The sequence below is a fragment of the Hydra vulgaris genome, chromosome 13 (genome assembly GCF_038396675.1).
Source record: "Hydra vulgaris chromosome 13, alternate assembly HydraT2T_AEP".
NCBI lineage: Eukaryota > Metazoa > Cnidaria > Hydrozoa > Anthoathecata > Hydridae > Hydra > Hydra vulgaris.
In genome coordinates this window covers 25,686,166-25,712,491 of record NC_088932.1, presented here as the reverse complement: position 1 = coordinate 25,712,491, position 26,326 = coordinate 25,686,166, and the positions used below count along the sequence as shown (strand labels likewise).

The 26,326-nt window shown below is 27.1% G+C and overlaps 1 protein-coding gene across 2 annotated transcripts; it reads left to right on the top strand.

The window, feature by feature from the left end:
- Positions 1-2,091: 2,091 nt before the first annotated feature.
- On the top strand, positions 2,092-13,634 carry LOC100199109 (GAS2-like protein 3). Of its 2 annotated transcripts, none has more exons than XM_065816233.1 (7): positions 2,092-2,277; positions 3,613-4,458; positions 4,765-4,940; positions 7,095-7,187; positions 7,353-7,440; positions 10,451-10,552; positions 12,186-13,634. In XM_065816233.1, the coding sequence occupies exons 2-7, from the start codon at positions 3,639-3,641 to the stop codon at positions 13,412-13,414; spliced, it is 2,508 nt and encodes an 835-aa protein (XP_065672305.1). In that variant the 5' UTR covers positions 2,092-2,277; positions 3,613-3,638; the 3' UTR covers positions 13,415-13,634. The 2 variants fall into 2 exon arrangements, with proteins under 2 accessions (XP_065672305.1, XP_065672306.1); XM_065816234.1 differs by lacking the exon at positions 2,092-2,277 and adding an exon at positions 3,159-3,376.
- Positions 13,635-26,326: the final 12,692 nt, after the last annotated feature.

Below are 26,326 nucleotides of genomic sequence, written 5' to 3'. Positions count from 1 at the left end.
ATTGGAGAGTTATTTTATAGTTTTTAAGAATTCAATAATTTATTCTTACATCATAGAACTCTAAATTACAAATAAATATAAGTTTACAAACTTAAATAACAATTCTCTGATTACAAAAAGCTACTGTATTTATCGAAAAAATGTTGTGTAGTATTCAGCTTAATTAAAGCGTAATATACAATTTTATGATTTGTTAGACAAAGTAAATCTAAGCTAAAAGTTCTCTTTTTTTTTTGTGCAAATGTCAAAAAGATCTTGAAGACACTTGATTGCTCATTCTGCACACTAATTTGTTCTGGAAATTTCCAGTCTCGAGGGTTCCTAATTCTAAAACTTTTTCACTGAGTTTAACACTTTTTTGTGACATCTGCATTGTACATTTTCACTGAGTTTAACGCTTTTTCCGATAACCATCTACATTGTACATTTGGTCAGTAAACCAATAGTCCGCCCATCTGTAAGACATAAATCTACAAATGTCGAGTAGTGGTAGAAAAATATATACCAGAAGAGCTAGTATTGTTTGGGAATTAAATCTTGCATTATTTATTTGTATTTTTTAAAACATCGTTTTAAGAAGTACCCCAGATTCTTCAAAAAAGCGGAAAACCCGAGTTAAATGAAATTTCATATCATCATACCATTCTGCTTTTTCAGTAATCACTTCTTTATCATCCTTGAAATTCATCCTGAGCAGTTTATAATTCTTTACAAGTATAGAAAAAAATGGATATCGGTATTGGGCGACATGTTGTTTCTTCCAAGTTTTTCATCCATTACTACGTGAAGGACTCGGTCAAGACCATGTTGACAACCAATGAATTGTGGTTCATCCAGTTTTTTTTCGGCAAACTTCATTGTAACTGACCGACAATCCCATTTCTTCTTCCAGTGTTTACATCCGTAGTGTCCGCTACAATCATCTTTATACTCTTCCATAAATTGTATTCATCGGGAATAGCTGTTGTAACTTTAATAATTTCATCTACTTTTCCGTCTGATAGATCTAGTGCTTGTAACTTTTCTTCCCTTTGTTTATTCTCCAACATTAAAACTCGATATTCTTAGTGACTAATACCTTTACTATTAAAGTGCAGTGACCAGCCTTCTAAATGTAATATTTTCTTCACTTTATTTTTAAGTTTAACAGCTTCTTTAATAGTTGATTTGAATATACCAGACTGTGAAGGCGTCTGAATGTCGACGAATCATTGCTGCTTTACTGGTTGATAACTTTAAAGAGCTTACTAATTTGGTTGCAGTTTTGGTTTTGCTATAGTTCTTGCTGTATATATATATATATATATATATATATATATATATATATATATATATATATATATATATATATATATATATATATATATATATATATATATATATATATATATATATATATATATATATATATATATATATATATATATATATATATATATATATATAGATGTATAGTGCAACTCCTTATGTTTTGAGATATTTGTAATCTTATTTGAAAAACTGCGTTATTACTTTATTATTCACTTGCATTATTAGTTCACACCGTAATAATTTCTGTTCAAGAATTACCTAATTTCAATTACCAAAAATTAGATAGAAACTGATTGTTAGTAGTAAATTTTTGAGTTATAGTATCAAAGCCAATTTTAAAGATTTGATTATGAAGTTTAATTTGACATAACTTTACAGCTATCCGTAATTAGTTAATACGTCATTTTAATGAAGCTAATTTTAAATGACCATAATACTTACCTAAATACGTAATAAGTACTTTTTTATTTGTTATTGGGTGGTGCTAACTTCTAAATGACATAACGACAAACGGTACTTCTAAAAATTTTGCTTTTATTTAAATAATTTACGCAACTTGTTAACTCAACAAGCCATTATGAGTATACATTTTCGAAAAATATTTTTAACTTATTAAAACAATAAAAATTATAATAATCTTTTATTTAAAACTTTTATTAGGTTTTAAAAATAATATATTTATTAAGGAGAGGATCGGAAGCTTTAAACGCGTTGATATTACCGTTAACAAAACGCTAACAATTACGTAATTAATTAAAATATGTAATTATATAAAAGAACGATTATCTATCGTCGTTTTACAATGTTAACAATGTTTTCGTGCTGACGCTTTTTAAAAAATATTATAGTTTTTTTACAACGTTGTTAACATATTTTAATTATTAGCTTTTTATTCAATTTACCATGGTGTTTATAAAGTAAACGACATTTGAGACAAAGAATTCCTCAGCAAACTCTACAGGACGAGTAAGTTGTTTTTTATTTAGAATTGTTTTTTAAACTATAACATTACTTTAAATTAAAGGGATAAATCTTAAACTATTTATTTCTTTAACTTTTTATAAATTTTTAAATCAAATTCCTTTCGATTATTTTAAAAATATTAAAAATAAAAAATAAAATTTAGTAATTATACTTTCTGTGTAAAAAAAAAAAATGTCAATTTAAGAATGCTTTTGCATGAGCGTTTTTGTTATTAGTTGTATTTTATTATTAGGAGTATATTTGTTGTATTTTGCTTTTTTTTGTTATTTTCTTTTATTTTGTAAATAAAAGAAAATAACAAATCTTTGTTAACAGGTCTTTGTGGAGTTTTATTGTTTGCATTAGTATTTGTTGTTCTAGTCTTTTTTTCGCTTGTGTTTAACTTTTTTTTGCGTATATCCCCTAAGGGTTACTTTTAAACCTAAGGATTACTTTTTAGTAACTGAATAGCATGTAAAATTATAGGTAATAATAAATAGTACTAAGTGTAAATAAAAGCAATTGTATTATAAATAAATTCAAGTTAATATAATAGAAATTTGTAAATTATCAAAGCAATAGTTACTATTAAACTGTTTTATTAAAAAGAAAAATTTAAAAATATAAAAATTTTAATCAGGATGTTTTCGAACCATGTTTTTGTTGCTTATTTAAAATAAACTTTGGTTAGATTTATTAAAATAAATCGTAAACCTTATTAAGTTTATGTAAACAATTTATTAATTGTTTCATTTAAATAAAGATAATAAAAAATTACTTTCGTTATAGATATTTTTAAAATGAAAGTAAAACTTTCATTACAGATACTTTAGAAAATGAAAGGTTTGTTATTGATTTTTCAGACGGTGAAAACAGTTAAAAATAAAAACAGAATTTTTAAATACCATCACGTTATCGACCGCTTGCAATGAACTTGAATAAAGATTTTTAATTCGCAAGTTAAATTATTACAACAAATATTTATTACTCGCGCTTTCATTGTTTTTTGTCAACATAAGGTTAAAGTTTTGCTAATCACTTATAAGTTATAGAACTCTTGTTCTACTATTTATAGTTAAGTAACAAATTTTTGCTAGTAATTGTGAGTACACATTTTTCCTTATATATATATATATATATATATATATATATATATATATATATATATATATATATATATATATATATATATATATATATATATATATATATATATATATATATATATATATATATATATATATATATATATATATATACACACAATGTTATATAACAAAGTTCTTCTTATACATTTATTGGATTTTACTAATTTTATAAAAATGTTTAATGATGTAGATTTGTCTTTTTAAATTACAACGAAGATGGATTCTGCTCTTGAGAATCCAGTTTATCAAGTTAAGGATCGCCTGTTTAACGCACATCCGTCTTCAGTTCATAATAATTTTTTCGAAGAACCAAAAGAAGATATTCAATTCATTAGCTCTCCGTCTTCATTTTTGAGACATGCAAATGAAAGCCAAAACGAAACACTAAAAAGACGTGAGCGTCGTAAAGGAGTTATATCGAGTCCTATCTCACCTAATTTTATGAAACAAGTTGAAGTACCAGAAAAATTAACTTATAGAGAAAGTGGTTTAAAGAAACTTAAATCTGGGTCGCTTGAATCTATCGCTCGATGGGAAAAAGAAAATGAATTTTTGTTTACATTAATTGAGGACGAGTGCGATTGGTTATCGCGGTTATTTCCAGACGAAAAAATAGACTCTAGTAATTTTTTTCAGTATTTAGAAGATGGCGTTTTGTTATGCAAACTTTCAAAATTATGCCAAAACTACTCAGATGATTGTGCGAGAAGAAATAAAGTTCCGTTTCGAACATTTAACATTGTAATCCATCCTCGTATAAAATGCCGTGGAAAAATTGGACAGTTCATGAGTCGAGAAAATGTTGAACTATTTTTAAAATGGTGTCGCTATCATGGTATTCCAGAGCCCATTTTGTTTGAATCTAATGACGTAGTCGAAAAAACTGACCAAGATGGTCTTCGTGAAGGGGCCCGTGAAATTGTGTTATGCTTAATGGAAGTTGCACGTTTAGGAGTAAAGTGGGGCGTTGAACCTCCGAAATTAATTCAGTTGGAACAAGAAATTGAACGAGAAGAAAGTTTTGACGCAACTTCAGGTATTTGTTTATTTTCATTTTTTCAACTTTGTTTTTAGTTTTATTTAAAAAAAATTTTTTTCATTATAATTATTATTTACGGGCTTTATTATTAATTCTAGCTGTTTCTTATTGCGGTTAAAGTGATTTTTTTGCCCAAAGGCTAACTAATACCTAAATATTTTAGGGATGTTATGCATACTTGATATTGCACTGATATTACATTTTAAAAAACAATTAGGAGTACAATATTTTGAAGTTGTTTCTTATTCCATGTAAAATTTATTTTATATTAGTGAAATATGTTTGAATACTTATTATTTTCAGATGAAAGTGGTAGTACTATATCAGTCGACTCTGGTTTTGATGCAATTGATTTTGACAATAATATGTCAGCTACGGAAAAAATTAACGCAAGCGAAACAGAAGAAAAAAAACAAAAACAAACTTCCGATATTAATATAAGTAAAAGCTCGGTCAATAAATCAGATCTTCATAATATGGTAAGTGAAATTTAATAAAATATTTTACAGTGTTGTATCCTAAAAAGAAAACAAAATTTTAAATGTTGGCAATATTTAATTTAAGAGATGACTAGAGATTAGTTTGAAACCGTGTAAGTCAACAAAAAGACTCATAAAGTAATATTAAGCAATTGTTGGAGCCAAATTTTTGAATAGTTTTAAACCTTTTTGTGGTTATGTCTAATAAGGTTCTAAATTGCTCTAGTAGAGTTGTTTCTAGGGAAGGTGGTGCTATATAGTGTAACTTTCTCATAGTGGTGTGTAGTCAACTCATCATGATCAAATTTCATAATGACCATACTTATCATGAACATTTTGACTAATGGTCATATTTTCATGGTAACTTTTATCGGGAAAACTCCAAATTATGCGTGTTCTAACAAATATTTGATGATGTCATATTTTTTGGCAAAAGCTATAAAATTTCATTCCATCGATATAAAACAAAGTGAAACAGCATATAGATGAACATGAGGCGACGTAAAAGATATTGTTTGATAATTTGATTAACAAATAATTAAAATTTTACTGAATTTAAAACGTACTGAAAGCAGTACGCTCATAGAAAAAACAAAGAAAAGAACAGCTTCTTTTGTAAAGGGTAAGGTTCGCTGGTATTCGTTACATTTTCTACCAGCAAACCGCTAAAATTGTTTTTAGATTTCAAATAAAATATTTTCAAAAAAATTTAGAATAGTTTTTTTACAAATAGTTATTAACTCAATGTTATTAAATAAAAATAATTGTTTAAAATATTGAAATGAAAAGCATATTAAAGTATTAAAGTTTTGACTTGGGCAAACATCCCTAGTAAAAAGTTTTTGACTTTGGCAAACATCCCTTGTAAAAACAAAACAAATTTCTTACAACTAGTAAAAAACTCAACAAAATTTTATTAAAAAAAAATCAAATAAGAGAATCATTGATTTAATTTTGCACAACGTCTAGACATTTTGATCTCGCCAGAAACTACAAAAAATACTCGGTAATTCAAAATATGGCATGGCCACAAGTTAAGTATCAATTTGATAGAAATCAATTTTTTTTAACTTTTTGATTTTTAAAATATTTTATGCCAGAACTATCACCATTTAAATTGAATGCAAAACAAACAAAAATATAAAAATAATATAACTCAATTTTAAAGTTTCAAAACTGAGATATTGAAAATTATTTAATATATAGACAGAAAACCATTAAAAAATGCAATGATATACTTGCGTTTCCATTAAATAAAAGCTGAATTCTTGGTAATTGTAATATACCTGAGTAAATAAGTCAAACCGGGTTTTTTAGTACGCTTAATTAAAATCTGTACAATTACCTTTTATTACACTTTACAGGGCAGATGCCGTATTTTTTAATGTTTAGGAACAAAAAATTTTTAACTACACCTGCCCCAAACGTGAGAGCAGCAAGTTAATAAAAAATACTATTTACTATTTTCAACTAAATTTATATTCATCGAAAAATTTTAAATTTCATAAAATACTCTTTTAGCGTTCAAAAATTATGGCATTATAAAATTTGTAATCCCTCAAATTCCCTCAATTTTAATTGAGGGCTTAATACTTATATGGTCATAATTTTTGAGCGCTAGGAAATTATTGTATGAGTTTTAAAATTTATCGATAAATATAAATTTAGTTAAAAATAGTAGAAAATAAATTTTACCAACTTGTTGCTTTTATGTTTGGAACAGGCATAACTAACATTTAAGGGTTCTTTTGTTCCCAGACTCCAATCATCACAATTTTTGTAGAACATCCTTATTTGACATAGGTATAAACATAAAAATGTTTGGAATTCTCCATGTCTATAAATTAAAAATTTCAAATATTAAAAAAAGCTGCATCCACCCCTTCTATTAGAGGCGATTTTAAGGGGGAGGGGGAGTCACAACACCCTCCACCCCCTAAGTTATAGTCAGTTTTTTAACGCATATATTCGGGTATGTGACACATTTCAGTCGGGTAAATTTTATTTTTGAGGACCTTTATTTTTTTTTTACAGGAACCCAGTCGTACTTTTTAGAACTTGCCCCTTCTTTTTATTCGTAGAATCGCCTCTGCCTGCTTTAGTAATCTTCTATTAAGTGAAAATGTATTATCAAAAGATATTAAAATTCATTAGGTGACTAGTTTGATTGAAGCATACCAAATTCAAAAAGCTACAAGACTCAAAGAGGGGAAATACATTATCTTAGGTCGAGTGATGTTTGTGAGGGTAAGACTAATTTTGCATTGATTATTTTTACATTTTATCATTTGGTTTGTGCAATTTTATGTTAAAATATAAATTTGTAGCTTTTTTTAGATATATAAAAATTTTCAAATCAAGTTTATAAAGTTGTATAATTTTAAAACTATTTTGACTTTTTTTTTTTCATAGCTTTTAAACAACCATTGCATAGTTCGAGTTGGAGGGGGATGGGATACTCTAGAACATTATCTCATGACTCACTTATCTTCTGCTATTGGTAATTATTTGAAAAAGATTTTTAAATTTTAAGTTATTTGTAACTTTTTATTGAGTTACATTTTAAAACTGAGCTATAAACTTGTGAGTAGACTTTTTTTCCAATAAGCTTATAAGTTATATATATATATATATATATATATATATATATATATATATATATATATATATATATATATATATATATATATATATATACATATATATATACATATATATATATATATATATATATATACATATATATACATATATATATATATATATATATATATATATATATATATATATATATATATATATATATATATATATATATATATATATATATATATATATGTATGTATATATATATATAAATATATAGATATATAAGGGAGAAGGGGGCACGTTGATACACTTTTTACATTTTCTGACTTTAAAAGCTAAATATTATATTTAGAGTGGAAATAATAACTTGTATATGTTACACTAAGTATCCTGCATATTTTAGTATCACAATTTTATTGATTAGAACATAATTAAGATAAATACAGAACAAAAAGCAAGGTAAAGATTTGTGTATCAACCTGCCCCATGCTGGGGCAAGTTAATACACACCATGGGGCAAGTTGATACATTTAATAAGACTTTGAAATGAAGCTTTAAAAAACTAATTAAGTAATCAAACACAAAAGATTAGGTAAACAAACACAAAAGATTAGGTAAATAGGTAAATTTTCACAAATAAAAACAGGAGTATCATCTGTACATTCTTCATGGGCCCACAATTTACAGTCTACACACTGAACCCAAGTTTCCCTTGATCTACTATTTGAATAGGGCTCGCCACACACAAGACAGAAAGTATCATCAATGTTTTGCCCTGTTTCTGACACCTCCAGAAACTGCAGGATCTGGCCTATCACTAACAGACAAGGGCAGTAACAGGACAGCGTCAATCCGAAAACAATCCCTGTAAATTCAAAGCCTGACTGTATGTTAGCAGGTGACATGGCAAGCTTGAATGCATTACAACATATAGCGGGAATATCAAAAGGCTGCATTGGCCGCCCGGGATGGCTATTTAGCCATGCATCGCACTGAACATTGTAATATCTCTTTAGTGAAAAAAACACTGAACAATCCAAAGGTTGCAGTCTGTGCGAACAATGAGGAGGGAATGAAAGCATATGAATACCATTTTCCTTGGCATATTGAATAGATTCAAGAGATACATGAGATTCATGATTGTCCAACAGCAGCAGGACAGATTTTTCAACTGTTGGTTTACAATGTTTCACAAAATGTTTCAAAAATAGAAAAAAATTCTCCCTTGTCATCCAGCCAGAAATATGAAATGCTATAACAGAGCCGGGGGGACCTCCATCTACCATTCGTTTACTATACCTGACCCTAGGAAATATGAACATTGAAGGACATGTGTGTCCCAAGGCATTGACTCTATAGCACAAGGTTACTAATTTACCCCTCTCTGCACTTGTTACAGCTCCCACTTGTTTGATACCTTTTGGAGCTAAATGTTGTGTGGTTCGAAATGGAAACGAGTGTACAGGCTCTCTAAATTTTTGTAAAAAAAATCAACATTTGTCCTGTTAAAACTTGTCATTCTACTTAAAGAAGTGGATCGGGCGTTCTGATAGACAGGACATTTTCATGTCTTTTCATGAGCCCTTTAAACCAGTCTACTCCTGCAAATTTAACAATGAATTATTTTTTGTAGACTCTTAGCATACTGATATGCAGGCTTTCTTGTTTCTTTTGGCGAAAGACCAAAAAACATTTTCGCTGCGTCTAGCAGATAATTAACAAGTTCTTGCTCCTCTGCAGCAGTAAATAATAGTTTTTGTTTGGAATAACCAGATGTGGAAACTCCTTCCTTGGCTTGCAGAAACGAAGTAATGTCGTTTTATCTAAGCCATGGGCCAAGGCGACAGTTCTGAGACTTTGCTTTTTTGAAATGATTTCCTCAGCAGCAAGTTTAAGGACTTCCAATGAGGCCCCAAAAGTAGTTTTTCTTTTGTATGTTCGCACCATCTGAAATTATAAAAAATTAAAAATGTTTACTTTCTCTGGTAATTTAGATCTATATTTAATACCAATATAATCACACTACGAACTTTTAAAGTGTTTACAAATATACGAAAACATTGATACTAGCGGTACGGCAACATAAACTCTGTTATTTTTTTCATTGGTTGATTTTGAAATTTGCGCGCGTTTTTTTAGAAACGTGAAATATTAGAATGGAACAACTTAGTTGAATTGCAATCCAAAAGATTGGATTGTAAAAGTTTTAAATAGTGGTATTAATAATAATTAGGCCGTAGGCCTAACAATGTTTTATTAGGTCTATTTACCTATTTACTATCTCTGCGAGAATAAAAAAACATTAGTCTACACCAAACAATTTAATTGTATTAATGCAAATACATAAACAAAAATATTTTCGGCCATATTAAAATGCTTTACTAAAGGGGTAAGACGATACAGTGTATCAATTTGCCCCAAGTGGTCTGTATCAACGTGCCCCTTTAGACCGCATTGCATTAAATTCGAGTTAAATTTTAACGAACAAACAAATGACATATACAAAATCATTTAGCAATGTTTTCTTAAACTTATGGAAGGGTTGATGAGCTAAATGTACTTACCTTTTTTGTAAAATTTCTTACGAAACACGTTGTCAGTTTTTTTCGAAAGTTGCTCGATTTACAAAATGCTTCCCAGCTTGATCAGATTTGAAAGGAACGGAAATCATTTTACATCGGACGTTAGGGAACTAAAAAGCTATTTCCCTTACCAAATCTTATTCGCGCAATTAGTGTAATAGCTGTTTTATTAGCTTTGTATCAATTTGCCTCCGTATCAACTTGCCCCCTCTCCCCTATATATATATATACATATATATATATATATATATATATATATATATATATATATATATATATATATATATATATATATATATATATATATATATATATATAAAGTTTTTTTAATACTTTTAGATCCTACCTGTTTTGAAAAATCTTCAGATCATAGTTCACCTGCTTCTAGCATAGAAACATCAAGGAAAAAATCTTTTTTTAAATCGAAAAAATCACTACTCAGTAAGTTCACTATTTGTTTTAAGTCTTATTTACTTTTGTTAAAAAGTATTTTTCAATCTTTCAAAGCTTTAAAAAAAATTTGATGTTTAGAAATATTATTAAGTTATATATATATGTGTTTGTCACAATCCAAGTGTAAACCAAAAACAATTTCACGGGCAGTTTTGCTTTAGCTTCATGAGTTTTTAAAGTCAACTAAAAAATGTCGCGAAATTTTCATAACCGTGCTACGTTTTCGTAACGGTACTTCATTTTCTTAACGGTAAAACTATTAATAAAAAATTAGTGTTTCGGAAAATATTAATAGTTAATTTTACGAATTGAAACCCTATTATTGGTACGTATTATTCTTTTTTGTTTTGGGGGGTTTTAAATATTTAAAATAAACCATGCGCAGCTTTTTACGGAGTTGTGCTAGCAGGGATAAATAATTTATAAACATATTATAAATGATTATAATATAGTTGGAATGTATAGGCAGCCTTATTTCGTAAAATTAAAAACGAAAAAAGGAAAATAAAAAGTAGCAAAAACATTGTGCCGTTTAAAATAACAAAATTTCAAGTAGTTTGTGTTATTATAACTAATAATTTTGCATGTTATGTTTTTGACATTATTTTTGTTGTTTTTCTATCAAAAATTGTCAAAAATTAAATATTTGTTATATTTATTTATGTAATAACCTAACGGACACAGAACATGCACGTGAACGTCCACTCTTCAAGTGGACGTTGTTTCCAATAAACGTCTATATTCTTCTTAAACTTTAGAAGATAAAACGTAGGTTACATTGGAGCATAATGATCTCCATTAAGAAAAAACTCGATAGAAATTTTTTTTTTTTTAACTTTTTTCAAAAATATACTTACGAGCCAACATGATACAATAAGATTTTCAGGCGTCACCATACTTTCTCTAAATTAGAAGAGTAATAATCCGAATAATGAAATGAAAAAAATGGCGAATTAGTAATAAAAAGAAAATAACAACATTACAAAATTAACAACTTCTATCTCTATGTTTTACTTAAAAATTTAAGTATAAGCTCCGCAACCGTCATACTTTAATTTAATTAATTGTAGTTTGAGCATGATCATACCCAGTGTTTAAAAAAAATGGAGAATAGAAGATCCTTAGTAGTTTTAATTTTAAATAAAAAAAGAAGGGAGAGGGGCCACATTTTTTCATTAAGGTAAAACAAATATGTACATTTTAACGTTATATATATTGCAATATATAAATATATTTCAAAATTTAGCTACATAGGTTCTTTCATATGGAAACAAGATATTACAACAACAAAATGTTTAATTGCATTTTAATTAGATTACAACCGTGAATTAATTCAAATATACGATAACCAAAAAATTTAAAAATTCATTGCATACAAACGTCTGTAAATGTAAACGTCACAAGGTTAAGTTGAGTTTGCGAATCATATATGTAAGGATGGTGTATAATATAAGATAATTTTCAAAACTTTTCTAACAAACTCTTTTTTTGCATTATATTAAACTATTATAAATAATTATATAGAATTTATTTCGTTATTCATTCTATTTATTTCGTTATTCATTCTATTTTTTCGTTCTTTATTTGATTTCAAATAACTAAGAAAATACTTTTATTTTAGCTAAATCAACTCCAAACCTTCAAAATATATTTGCAGATGTAGAATTTGCTGATATTTCGCGTACGCCGCCTCATTTATTTTCTCCTACGGACTCACGCCCGCAATCGCCATGCAGCAAAGACCCATATATTGAGAAAAAGAAAAAAAAGTTGTACGACGATAGAAAAATTTCACAGGCAATTTTAAGAGTGTCAGTTGATGTTAGTAATATGAAAAAAGCTGCTTCCCTAGATTGGACTCAAAAATCCTTTGATAAGTGGAGGCAATCTTCTTTTGAAAGTTCTTCACAAAATGAAATTAACATTGTTCCGGCAATAGAAAAGAATGGAATAATACCTAAGGTAATATCTTCTGAGACATATGAAAAACATTTTTCTCAAGATTTTACTGAAATTTCTTTAAAAAACGGATTAGAAAAAGAGTTAGAAAGTTATTCTACAACAAGCCTTTCACCACTTAAAGAAGAACTCTTACATTCAAATAATAATGAAATTATGAATTGTAAAGATTTAAATGATACAACTTCACCAATTATTTCTACTAATCACAAAATAAATAAAGAAATTAGCGAATCAGCTGTTACACCTAAAAAAATTGGCTTAAAAAAAGAAGCAACTGTAGCTCAAAAGTCCAAAAAAGGTTCACCTCTTTCCACTAGTTCTAAAAAAAGTTCACCTCTTTCCACTCGTTCTAAAAAAAGTTCACCTCTTTTCACTAGTTCTTCACTTTCAAACAGTATAACAAAAAGTAATAAACCCATTGCAAAAAATACATTAACATTAAGAAAAAGTTTATCTACTTCAAGTTTATTAGAAAAAAATTCATCGAAACCTTTTGACAAACAGTCATTAAGAAGTGATAAAACTAAATCAACCGTGGACAATACCAGAAAAAAATCAACCACAAGTAGTATTAGCAATTTATCGAATCGATCACCAACCCAATTTAAGAAGCCAATCGAAGCTTCAATTATAGGAAATGAGGAAAAGCAGCGTATTAAAGCATCAGAAAAAAACAGATATGAAACTTTGCCATTAGCAAAAGCTAAATTCTCCGTTACAAAAAACACATCGAATGAAGACACAGCGAAAAGTCTTTTAGTAAAACCTTTAAAAAAAAGTGAGAAGACTTTACCACTGCCAAAAAGTAAACTCTCAATAACAAGAAAAATATCAAACGATAATGGAGTTACGGCAAAAAATATTTTAGTCAAACCATTTTTAGTATAGCCGAATTACCAACTAATAATAAATAACTAACATTAAGTATTTTTGTTTTGATCTTTTAACATTTGATATGTGCTTTAGGTGAATTTAAAACTAATTTATTTAAAATATCTTTACATAAGCGTTTTAACGAATTTCAGTGTTACTAAAGAGCTGCAGAATATGTTTTATCAGAGACATGTATTTTTATATTTTAAAAACCGATAAATCGATATTTATAAAATACTGGTTTTGTTTTCAATAGCTTTTAAACTTTTAACGTTTAAAACCTAGAACGACTTTTTTATACCTCTTTTAGGTATCTAATTCATATACTCAAACTTAGATTTACAAAACCTGTTTTTTTATTTTTTATTTAAAATGAATGAATTAAATTTGACTTAAAGAAATTAATTTTCTTAATTTTTTGAAAAAAAAAAAAAAAAAAAAAAAAAAAAGAAAGTAAGAACTTTTTTGCTATTCTTCTGTTTATTTTTGTTTTAACGTTCCATATTAAACGTACTTAGTACGTTTACAAACAAAATGACCTTTTGGGCTCCTTTAGCGGGCGTTCCTATAATCCAAAAATCCCCTATCCACAAAAATGAAATAAAACCGCCTGGAAAGGATAGAGGTAATATAGTTATAAAACCGTAGAGTGACATTGTCAATACCTGGCCTTTAACCATTTACTGGCCTTTTCCCACAAAATGCATTAGCGCAAGTTGTTATATTTAATTATGACCTACATATTAAAACTCAAATAATACGCGATTTCGTAAAAATTTTAATCAGTAAAGCCTTAATTAAAAAACGAATAGTATGAAAACAATAGTTTTTGTCTTTGATGTTAGATTTTTGTCCGCATTAGTACCCAGCCTTCTTTAGGATGCAAAATAAAACAATTTTCATCAATAAACATTCGTCAATTTTATCGATGAACTATAATATTTAGTGAAGTTGAAAATTGATAGATGTTATCACAAAAGATCGTTTAACTCAGCTTTAAGGATTAAATTTAAAAAAATTGAATTGAATTAGACAAAGTTCAAAGTTATGTACATTTTTGTATAAATCTTTTCCAGAATTCGAGGATTGTTTCAACACCTTTTCTTAATTGGAATTACGGGAAAATGGTATATCATAAGGTTTAGTCAAAGGTCTTAAAAGAGACAACGTTGACCTACAACTTCAATTTGAAGTATATACTCATATTAACTCTTTTTCTTTTTTTTCTTTTAAGGTTACAGAACACCTAACGGTCTTGTCACAGAAAACCACGGAAGGGCATTTAACTAAGAAGTTCACGCCTCTTTTCTTACCGATGGCGCGAAGTATGCGCTGAACCCTGGATCTATTGCTTCTAAAGCAAGCACTCTAATCACTGCACCATTCAAATACAATCGATCTTTTTACAATACAATCTTTCGCGAGGAACCTCTGGTTACTTTACCAAGTATTATTACTCGTTTATAAACTTACTCATTATTGTTTTTAAACTGGTTCAAACAGTTCTAAAAGATATATTCTTCTATTTAAAATATTTAATTCTTTAAGAACATTTAAATAAAACTCTTTGTTAAAACAAGTATCAGTTTCACTAATCTTTGAAATACTAGATTTCAAAAAAATCTTTCAAAATATTTGTGTCTTTGAGAAGTGAGAATATAATATCATTATTGTCAATTTTATTAATAGTAAAGAAACTATTAGTCATATTTTGAAGCCATTTTGTTAAAGGTTATTTCAGCAGTAATAAAAATGCATATTGCCTCAATAGTTATTTTTCGTTTTTCGAGTCTGATCTGTTATGCGTGTTCCCAAGTTTGTGCTCAGGCAAATCATCGTTTCCTTGGTATTAAGCACCAAGTAAAATAGACGCATCCTATAGATAGTGTACTTTCTGATGCAGCAATATGTGCCAAAAACATAACCACTTAAATAACAGATCAATCCCTATTTAAAAATAGGCTGACCTTCCCAGATGAAATTGTATCGCTTAGATCAACCAGAAAGATGTTACAGTACATAGTTACATATTTCAAGCCCAAGTAATGTGGAATCCTATAAAAATCCTATAGAATTAATATTGTCCAAGATATATTTGTAGAAACCCCTTGAAGTAAAGAAAAACTGGTTTAATAACCTGATATGTTGAGTTAGCTATATTGAAAATAATCCCAAAAGCTTTAAAATGATTTAGTTTCAAAACAGTTATCTAAAAGATTTGCAATACTTCTTTCTAAATATACTTTTAAATGTTAAAGTTTAGGTATTTCTTATGTTATCTTCGCTTTTTTAGTATCTTTTAAAATGATTTTTTTTCTTCTGGCGTGTAAATATAAATTTTGTAAGATATTAACAGTATATATTGATAGCATGGGCAAAAATAAAAATTATTATGACTTATTGCCAAGATAAATTTTTGTAAACTATATAAATTGTAAATGAAAAAAAACAAAAATATAGAGTTTAGAATGTGATATTAAAATAAAAATTAAAATTTTTATATTTATTATATGAGAAATCATAAATTTATCTATAAATGCTAGTTTCAAGAAATAAAAAATCCAAAAAATTAGTTTAATATAAAAATAAACAACACTTAAAAAAAACAAGAAAAAACAAAATCAAAAGCTAAAATCATAAATATTGTAAAAAAGTAGTTATTAACTTACTTATTAATTATTAACTTACTTATTAATTATTAACTTATTAATTATTAACTTATTAATTATTAACTTATTAATTATTAACTTATTAATTATTAACTTATTAATTATTAACTTATTAATTATTAACTTATTAATTATTAACTTATTAATTATTAACTTATTAATTATTAACTTATTAATTATTAACTTATTAATTATTAACTTATTATTTATTAACTTATTAATTATTAACTTATTAATTATTAACTTAAAGCTTTCCAATAAACAGTATATACAATGATAACTTAGAAATAGCTTTGCAGTATATTAGTAATCTCTGTCTCAATTTTGACTTAAATTCTTTTAGCGTTTGTAAAGTTTTAAGTTCATTTGAAAGTATTTTATTCCATACCTCCTCCTCGAATAGAGTCCTCTAATAGAGATTGAAAATTCAGTTGCCAAAAAATAACTTTTGTGCTGTATATAGGTGTTATTTGAATACCTAGTTAAGTATTTATTCTGATTTATTTTAAATAACGGATTGAAAATTTTAGGAATACTAATTTTATTAGTTTTTAACATAAAATTAGAAGATAATGAATATTTATTAGGTAAATATTTAGTATAATTAACTTAGAAAACAATGGTTGGGAATGTGTATAACGCCTAACAATGGATTTAATTATGACTTTGTGTTTTTGCATATTAAAAAGTTTTTTTAATTTATTCTTATCGGTGCTGCATCGAGCAATGAGAAATATAAGAATTTTAAACAAAGTGGATTTATAAAAGGTTTGTTTCTTTTAACTTGATAAGACATGAATACTGCTGGTAACGTAAGGAATGACAATCTATGAGATCAAACTTTTTTTGATTTATTGTTACAAAACTGACAGGAAAGTGTTTTTTGTGATACATCCGAATTATATTATTTTTCAGCAACGTCATTTAACAAATACTGGTCAGTAACAGCAAAAATAGGATTGCCTTTAATTTTTTCTCGTCTTAATGTAACTTAACAATGTGATCGAATACAACAATTGCAATAAAAGTAATTAAATAAAATATTTAATGAAAGATTTTAAAACAAGGTTTTCTCACAAGCTTTCACAGAAGGGAGATCTACCAGCTTCAAACTGTTACAAAAGAGAGACACTGTAAACTGGGTACCCAAAAATTTTAGCAAATGGTTTAAAGCATATATGTTGTGTATACAAACTACATTTTCAATTCTCAAAAATTAGTCATACTATACCCTTAAAACTTTTAAATATTTTAATATTGGTACTATAAGTTTACTTACAGTACCAATATTAAAATATATTAATATTGATAATTACTGTAATACTTTCTTATTTAACTTTATTCACATACTTTATAGTTACAATATAGCTGCGTATAAATCACAAATAGATACTTTTCAAGTCAACATGTCAACTCAACATTTAATTGATTTTTGATTAACTTTTTTTTGTTTTTCCGATACATATTGTAAATATCAAGTAGATATATGTTTTTTCATACAAAATGTAGATTATACCTTTTGCAGAGTAAAACTTCTATTTTTTTAATTTTTACTTTTTGGTTTGTTTTGTTAGATGTGTGCAAACGAGGATCAGTATTTTTGTGTGGTTTTTGGCATTTTTTGCAAATTTTTATATGAGTTTAAACTTCAAATTGTGTTTTTTTATGGGTTTGAACTTCAAATTGTGTTTTTTAATTTTTTTTTGTTGCTACCATCTTGCTATTTTTCTTTATTTTTAATTTAGTTGGTTTTGATTTTCTGAATTCAATAAATTGATATTATTTTAGCTTTTAATTAGCTCTTTGTATCTACAAAGTCTACAGCTGTACATGTATCACCAAAGTGTTCAGGGTTGACCCAAATAGGTTTTAATAGGAAAGACACGTATCTGTTTTTTGCCGACTAGCGGCCTGGTAACGCTAAAAAAAAAAAGGTGCTCGTTACATTTACCAACTGCCGCCTAAAGGTCAAAACTTACCAGGTCCGAATTTGATAACTAGTTTTTGAATAAAGGTTTTGTAGTGGAGTTGGTCACCCCCTATACCTCTTCCCCCTTCCCTAGGGACAGCCCTGAAAGTGCATATATATAATAGATATATGGTAATACAGTTATAATGACTATAGTTAGGCAGGTCAGGATTAGGATTATCTTGGTTCTCCTGCTACTAGTACCACGCAATCCAGTACAACCTCTCCTATGTCTTTTTATACAAAAGTAGGAGTTAACTTATTAATGTTTTTGATACTATTTAATATCTCTTAAATATACAGTAATATCTATTTTTTATCTGTTATGTAGTTAAAAATGTCTTAGTTGCTGTTTTACTTTACCCGTTTGTTACTACTTATATATGTTTGTCTTCTTCCTCAACATCTGAAGCGGTTTTCACTTGCCCGTAAGTTACTATATGTATGCTTGTGTTTTGTTTGAACCTCTGGTATGATGTAAGCGTAGTGAATGTATTAAATAATGACTACAACCATATAATCAATTTTTTCATCCTCATTTCCAGTTTAACTTTACGGCTTACGGAAATAACTTCTTATATCTACGTCAGGTCAGATGAGGTCCAGGATCTTTATGATCATCCTGCTACTGGTAACATATAATACAATACAGTTTACTCGATGTCCAAGGTTTTCCAAGTAGACCTAACGGTCTTTTCACAGAGTACCGCGAAAGAGTATTTAACCAGGAATTCGGGATTTCCTTCTTATCTATGGCGCTTATCTAGCCTGAGCTGGCATTGAACCTTGAACCTCCTGGTTTTAAGCCAGAACTCTAAACACTACGCCACGGCTACTTATTCTTATAAAAGTGGACTCCTGAACTGAAACGTTCAGGAGTCCACTTCCAAACTGAAACGTTCAGGAGTCCACTTCCAAACTAAAACTTTTATAAGAATAAGTAGCTGCTTATTTTTAAAAATTTTTTTCTTCTTTAGAACTTTTTTTAATATTCTCTTAACTATTTAACCAAAAAAGAGTCGAAGTCTAGAATCAAAGAGTCTAGTCCATCTTGAATCAAAGAGTCGGGTCCATCTAGAATCAAAGGACCTCAGGTCTTGGAGAACAAAGATTTGGAAATGTTTTTTAAATCATAAATGAGCAATACCTCATTTAGTATTTTTGAGACACATATCATTTTGCTCTTCGTAGATCATTTTCTGTTCCAAACAATGAAAGTACAAAGTTACGTAAAGCTTTTCACTATTATATAAGGGGGTATAAATTAATATGCTGCATTTAAAGAACTTAGAAAAGTAGCTTTTTTGCCATTTGTTCGACTATAAATATATTTTGAACCTTCATTGCAAAAATACTTTATGGTTTACGCTCTAATTGCATCCTGTTTGATCCATCTTCAATATACGTTTTAATTTGTCCAATAATTTTTTTTTTGTATCATGATTTTGCTTCAAATAACGGCTCAATGTTTTTAATTTACTAGTAAAAAAAATCAGTAGCATCTAAGCACTTTTTATTCTTTTGTAAATTAAGTTACCATAATTGCCAAGTATTTAACAATCGATATTCACACTTTTAACCAGGTACCATCAACAGACACCTGGTAACTTACAGGTTCATTATGAATAACGCTAATAGCCTTTCTGGTCTGTAACGCAGCTTTAGTTACTCTATGGTCTTAATCACTTCATAAAATTATTTAATTGAATAATTTAAGGTAATTAAATATATTATTTTTAACTTAAGATGTTTAACATTCACAGGAAGAATAAAACACAATTGTAGATTTCTTGTATTTGCCAATAAAATGCTCCACAGGTGTGCCCCAATGAATTGTATTAAAACTGTTGCTTTTATAAATATTATCATTATAAATAATCTACTAGAGAAGAAGTTAGCTTTTTAAATTCGTTTACAGAATGTAAGGAAACAACAGAAGAAGTCAAGGGATTCCATTGGAATGCAGTTCTATGAGGTAAGAAGTTGCGAATGGTCTATGCGGGTTATTTGGAACTTCTCTGGCAATGGCGTGGTTGTGGATATTGTTTCGTGAGTTCCTGCAGGACAATTCGAAAAGCTAGTGAACGTTATATTTGAAATTTAGAAATTTGACTTCATTAAAATTCTTTTAGATTTTGAAATAGTGAATCAAGTAATCTCTTATTTGTCATTCTGAAAGTGTAGTTAATCCCAAATTTGCCAATCGAGATTTGAAATTCATGTTTCTTAATTGAGGAACTAGTTTAGTTCCTTAATTAGGAAAGTAAAAAAATTTAAGCTCTGCATTGAGTTTTTTTAAGTCTCTCGATCTCGATATCTTTCTTTAAATAGAAGTTCCATTTTGGAGCGCAAAAATTAAGCAGCGAGCATACTAGGTAGTGTATACTTTTAAAAAATAATTGGATTCCAATTTATAAAAGCTTTTTAAGAATACCAAGCATCTGATTAGTTTTTTTTTTTTATAATCTATTAATTTAACCATAAAATTGAAAAAATTACAAACTTAGTTATAATTTTACAGAATTAGGTTCGGTGTCACTCGTATAGTTAAAAACTAGTCATTGGAGTGACACCTTAATAAAATAAAAAAATAAAGAAAAAAACAAACAAACGACAAAAAGTAATAATATAAATAGTAGTTAAAAAAGAATATCAATAAAAAGAAATACAATAACTGTTAACAAAAGCAAGACTAATAACATAAAAAAAGGAAAAGTAAATGAGCTGATATGAGAGATAATTAATGAATGATATAAAATATCGTTTAACGATTATAAGAATATAGGAAATGAAAAAGAAAATCAAAGGATATAATTAAATATTTATGTCAGGACAAAAAATATTAAATCATTTGAATAATAGCAAAAATAATAAAACAATAAAAAAAAATAATCAGCAACAATAGCACACAAAAAAATATGCACGACAATATAAACACAAATGTACACATCGATATAAACAATACACAAATGTACACGTCGATACAAACAATGCACAAATGTACACATAGATATAAACAAAAAAACTATATAAAAAATACACAAAAATACACGACATTTTAAACAATAGACAAAAAATACATGACAAAACTTGTATCTCATTATTTTAATTACTAGTGATTAAAATAATATACTTGTAACTCATTATCTCAATTAATTTTAAATAACTTATTTTCTAGTATTACGATCTAAAGTTATTGTTTCAGATATAAAGTATTAAATATTAAAAGAAACTGTATCAGATAATCAGCATAAAATACAACAGGTGGCTTTGTAAAACTATTAATAAAGTTCTGACTGTCATAAAAACAAAATCTCCTGCTACAGTGATGGAGCTAGGCATTGACAGCAATGAAGAAGATATCATGACTTCACATTTTTTTCCACAAAATTTAAAGGTAGCTGCTGGTGTTTACATCAAAGTTTCGAGAGAAGTACTTGTACTGCTATTTTCAACCATCAATTAGGATACAAATAAGCACTTTAACAACCCCCCAAAAAATGGCACCACCTAAAAGAAGTTTGGTTTAATCCACCGTACACTAAAAGCGGTAGCACTAATGTTGGACAAATCTTTAAAATTAATAGCTATTCATTTCTTACTCTCTGAAACAATACAAAATTAGTTAAAGCTGCTCAAACAGCGTTTTAAAAATCATAAAAAACCATAATAAAAAAATGAATTCAAAAAGAAATTGTATAGTAAAGACATTTTACCTAGCAAATGCAAACCAAACTAAATTTGTCCGTTGAACAAAAATGCAGAGTCACAATATAATTTACAAATGCACTTCTTTCTCAAACACACCCACGGCGGTAATTTCTGATAAATTTTCTCCCACTTGCTTTGTTTTATGAGTTTTAAAAAATTATTTAGTTACGGACGTAACGAAAACATATTTACTAAATTTGTTTTAAAAATAACACAAAAGTAGTACCATGCAAATTACCACGCCTAACTCTTGATACTACTTTTTGCTAAAAGGTTTTAAAAGAAGATTATAAAAAGTCATTTTCTTTTGAAAAATCGGTGTTTGCACTCTACCAATATAATTTTGTAAACACAAATCTAATTGATTTGTGTAATAAGAAAACTCATACGAAAATTAGATATATGGAATGGGCTAAACATGAAGGTCTGGTTGAGGGTTCGGTTGCACTTGAGGGAAAACTCAAATATAATTGTTTTGTTTATAGTACACTATATATACAAGTGCTATATGAATGAAACAAACAAAAAACTATATATATATATATATATATATATATATATATATATATATATATATATATATATATATATATATATATATATATATATATATATATATATATATATATATATATATATATATATATATAAATTAAAACAATAATATTACATTATATACATGAGCTTAATACAAGCATGAGATAAAATAACTGTGTATATAAAACCAAATTTTCAAAATATGAACATGCACACTATACACAAAGTTTCTAATACGTGTAGAATTGAAATATTGGTATGTGATAACAACAAATATAATTTAATTATTTTGAAATACTGCAAGAGGCTTTTTGCCAGATAATAATAATGCCATGACTATGAAATGCAGAGTTTTTTTTGTAATTATTTCTTGATTATTCTTATTCGTTTTTCATAATGACTCTTTTTGTCTTACATTTTTTTGTAAGACGAAAAACCAATCAAACAAAGTTCATACAATTCAACAAATTTTATGTAAACAAAATTCACAGATCAAAACTGCAAACAAGTTATGCCAGGCAGGAATTGTGGTTTTCGAACTTGTACAGTTTCCTATACGAATAAACACAGCTTTATATGCAGCTTCCGGATTCCAACAAGAAAATGCGAGTCTGACTGGAAAAATGATGTTGTTAAAGTTTTAAATAAATATCGTAAAATAGATAGGTCATTACAGGAGAAGATTGATGCTGGTCATGTTTATATATGTGAACGTCATTTTAAATCCAAAGATACTGAGTTGACAAGTAAGTTTGTTTTCAATTATATATATATATATATATATATATATATATATATATATATATATATATATATATATATATATATATATATATATATATATATATATATATATATATATATATACATATATATATATATATATATATATATATATATATATATATATATATATATATATATATATATATATATATATATATATATATATATATATATATATATATATATATATATATATATATATATATATATATATATATATATGAATGTTCTATAAGAATTCAAAGGTAAATTCAATGTTGGAACTGAACCAAGTTTCAATGTTTTGCGACCAGATTCTATAGGTGTATATCAATTGATCAATACATTTTGGCTTTAATAACTGCAAATATACATACACACATAAGTGAGGAACATTTACAAACAGTTACAAACTGATGATGTGTATAAACTTAGAATATACAATATAATATTTATATATATATGTATATATATATATATATATATATATATATATATATATATATATATATATATATATATATATATATATACATGTATATATATATATATGTATATATATATATATATATATATATATATATATATATATATATATATATATATATATATATATATATATGTATATCTATTATATTGTATTTTCTAAGTCTATACACATCATCAGTTTTTATAATAAATATACATCGTATGTATATATATATATATATATATATATATATATATATATATATATATATACACATATATATACATATATAAAAATATATATAAATATATATATAAATATATATATATATATATATATATATATATATATATATATATATATATATATATATATATATATATATATATATATATATATATATATATATATATGTATATCTATTATACGAACTGATGATGTGTATAGACTTAGAATATACAATATAATAGATGATCATATAATTTACAAAGATTTTAAACAAAGTATGACAAATGTATTCATACACAACTTACTGCAAAAAATATCACTGTTCAATGTTTGAAATGGAATTGAACAAGAAATAATAAATTCCAGTATATTAAATCATGTTATACCTTATGATTACGACCTTAATACAGTATCTCCCATGCAATATAAAGAAATGAAAAGACATAAAGATTGTTGGGTTTTGCATGAAGAAAGTGGATGTGATAATTGTAAAAAAGTATTAATGAAAAAGGAATTTAAATCTAAAATAAAGATTAATAACACTGCAGCAAAGTTAAAAGCTCCTCTAACAAAAGCATCAAAGAACAGAATTGTTATTACATTACAACTAAACGAGTTAAAACCAAACAATTAAAAGAAAAAATTAATCGGAGGAGAAAAGAAATGCCCACTACGTTCTAGTTTTATTGGAACAAGGTCATCACCACAAGGTTTTTGTGCAATAACTGTGCTAAATGAGATAGTGTCTCCGTCCCCAAGATAATTAGAATAGCGAATGTTACATTTATTTACTGAAGAGCAAAATATTTCTGTTGCACCAGTTGACTCCATGGCACCAGCTGGTTTAGTGTGGTTTACTTGACAGGAATGATTAACTTTCCACTGCTCATATTTAAGTGTCCCTTATTTTCCTCCCCAAATTTGACAACCTTTACAAAACTATAACAGTATCCAATACCTTGTTGTTGTCGTGAGACATTATCACCAATACACAGTTCAAAGAAGAATATCCTCTCTGCTGTCAGGTACCATCTATAGAAACACCACAATCAATAACATCATTCATATTAGAGTGAGGTTTCAGTATTCTCCTAACTTCCATAGCAGCATTTTTCATACTTTGCTCAGCAACTGATTTATAAGCATCATAAAGTTTGCTATTAATACAGTCAAAACTAGGTTTTGATAGAGGTGGTGGCATGTTCATTATGGAGGTAAAAGTTAATCTCTCTGAGTGAAATTAATATACGCATTGTTATTGGCATTGGCATTCCATAACAATGCGTATATTAATTTCACTGGTATTTATACAAGGTTTATTGTTTTTGATTACAGGAGAAGAAAAAAATGTATCTTTAAATGCACAACCACTGCAAGAAATTTGATAAAACAAAGAAAACCCCAAACGTCTTGAATGATCATGCAACATGGAAAGCTTTTTACCACATATATTACAATTAACATACTTTTCAAAACAACTTTTCATTTGTTTAAAATGCATAAAAAATATAAGTTCATCATTATCAAATAATGTTTTTTCAAGATTATTTTTTCAGCTTTTTACTACTTGTAGAACTAGTTCCTGTGTTTGTATCAAATTGCTTATTATTGGAATTATTATGCTGATTGCCATTAAACTTTCTTTTCCTAGGTCTTATTATTAGGTACGTGAGTAAAAAATTTCAAATTCTTTGAATTCTATAATATTATATATTATTAGAAAGAGGATTATTACAGTATTTTAAAGGTGAAAAATTATCAAAATCGAACAATTGGTTTAAAAGTTATGACGGTTTAAGTAACGATTTTTTTATATATGGATTTGTTAAAGAAACTGTGGTCAAAATAATGTTTTTCTTTACTTAAATTGTCATAACTTTGCCAATTCATATCAAAATACAAATATCTTGGTGTCAAAAGATAGGTGTAAGAGTGGGTTACAACTTTATGTTTAACTCTAACCACAGAGTGTATCGTATGGACAGAGGGGCACCAAACCACCACCTCGCCCGTATAAAACTGAACACTTTTTTCAGAAAAAAAGTTTTTTTTAAAGACCTCTCCACCCAACCTAAAAAAATAAATTATTATTTTCAAAATTTGAACAATAAATTTAAAGAATAAATTATGAAATCGGAAATAAGTTGGAAATAAATTCATACCAGACAACCACCAAATATGGGAGATGAATGTAAAACTCACAACAGATATGTTGATAATGTTTTAGTACTATAATATCAAAAAATTTTTCAATTCTTGAAATATCTGATTGAATATTTAAAGTACAACAACAAAGAAGTAAAAAACATATTCCACTAGATTAAAAGATACATTAGTGGTGTATCCATGGTCATAAGAGAGTGGAGTATAAGGGAGGGCGTATCCAAATATGTCGTAAGAAAGGGACATTCTAATGCCCCTTCTACTTCTAACCAAAAAATTATTATTTAATTAGATATATATTACTAAAAAAATTATACAACTACTATTGTGGGGCTATAAGTCGATTGGCTGTAAAAAACATGTCATCTTTCTAACCAAGTATAGCAAAAACCTATAATAAAGTCTTTCATGTGATT

What these genes read in the sequence shown, in the direction of transcription:
- LOC100199109 (XM_065816233.1), top strand. Translation starts at nt 3,639, where the DNA reads ATGGATTCTGCTCTTGAGAATCCAGTTTATCAAGTTAAGGATCGCCTG. An exon ending in AAGTTTTGACGCAACTTCAG is followed by an intron (nt 4,459 to 4,764) that starts GTATTTGTTTAT and finishes TATTATTTTCAG; the next exon opens with ATGAAAGTGGTAGTACTATA. An exon ending in TCACTTATCTTCTGCTATTG is followed by an intron (nt 7,441 to 10,450) that starts GTAATTATTTGA and finishes TAATACTTTTAG; the next exon opens with ATCCTACCTGTTTTGAAAAA.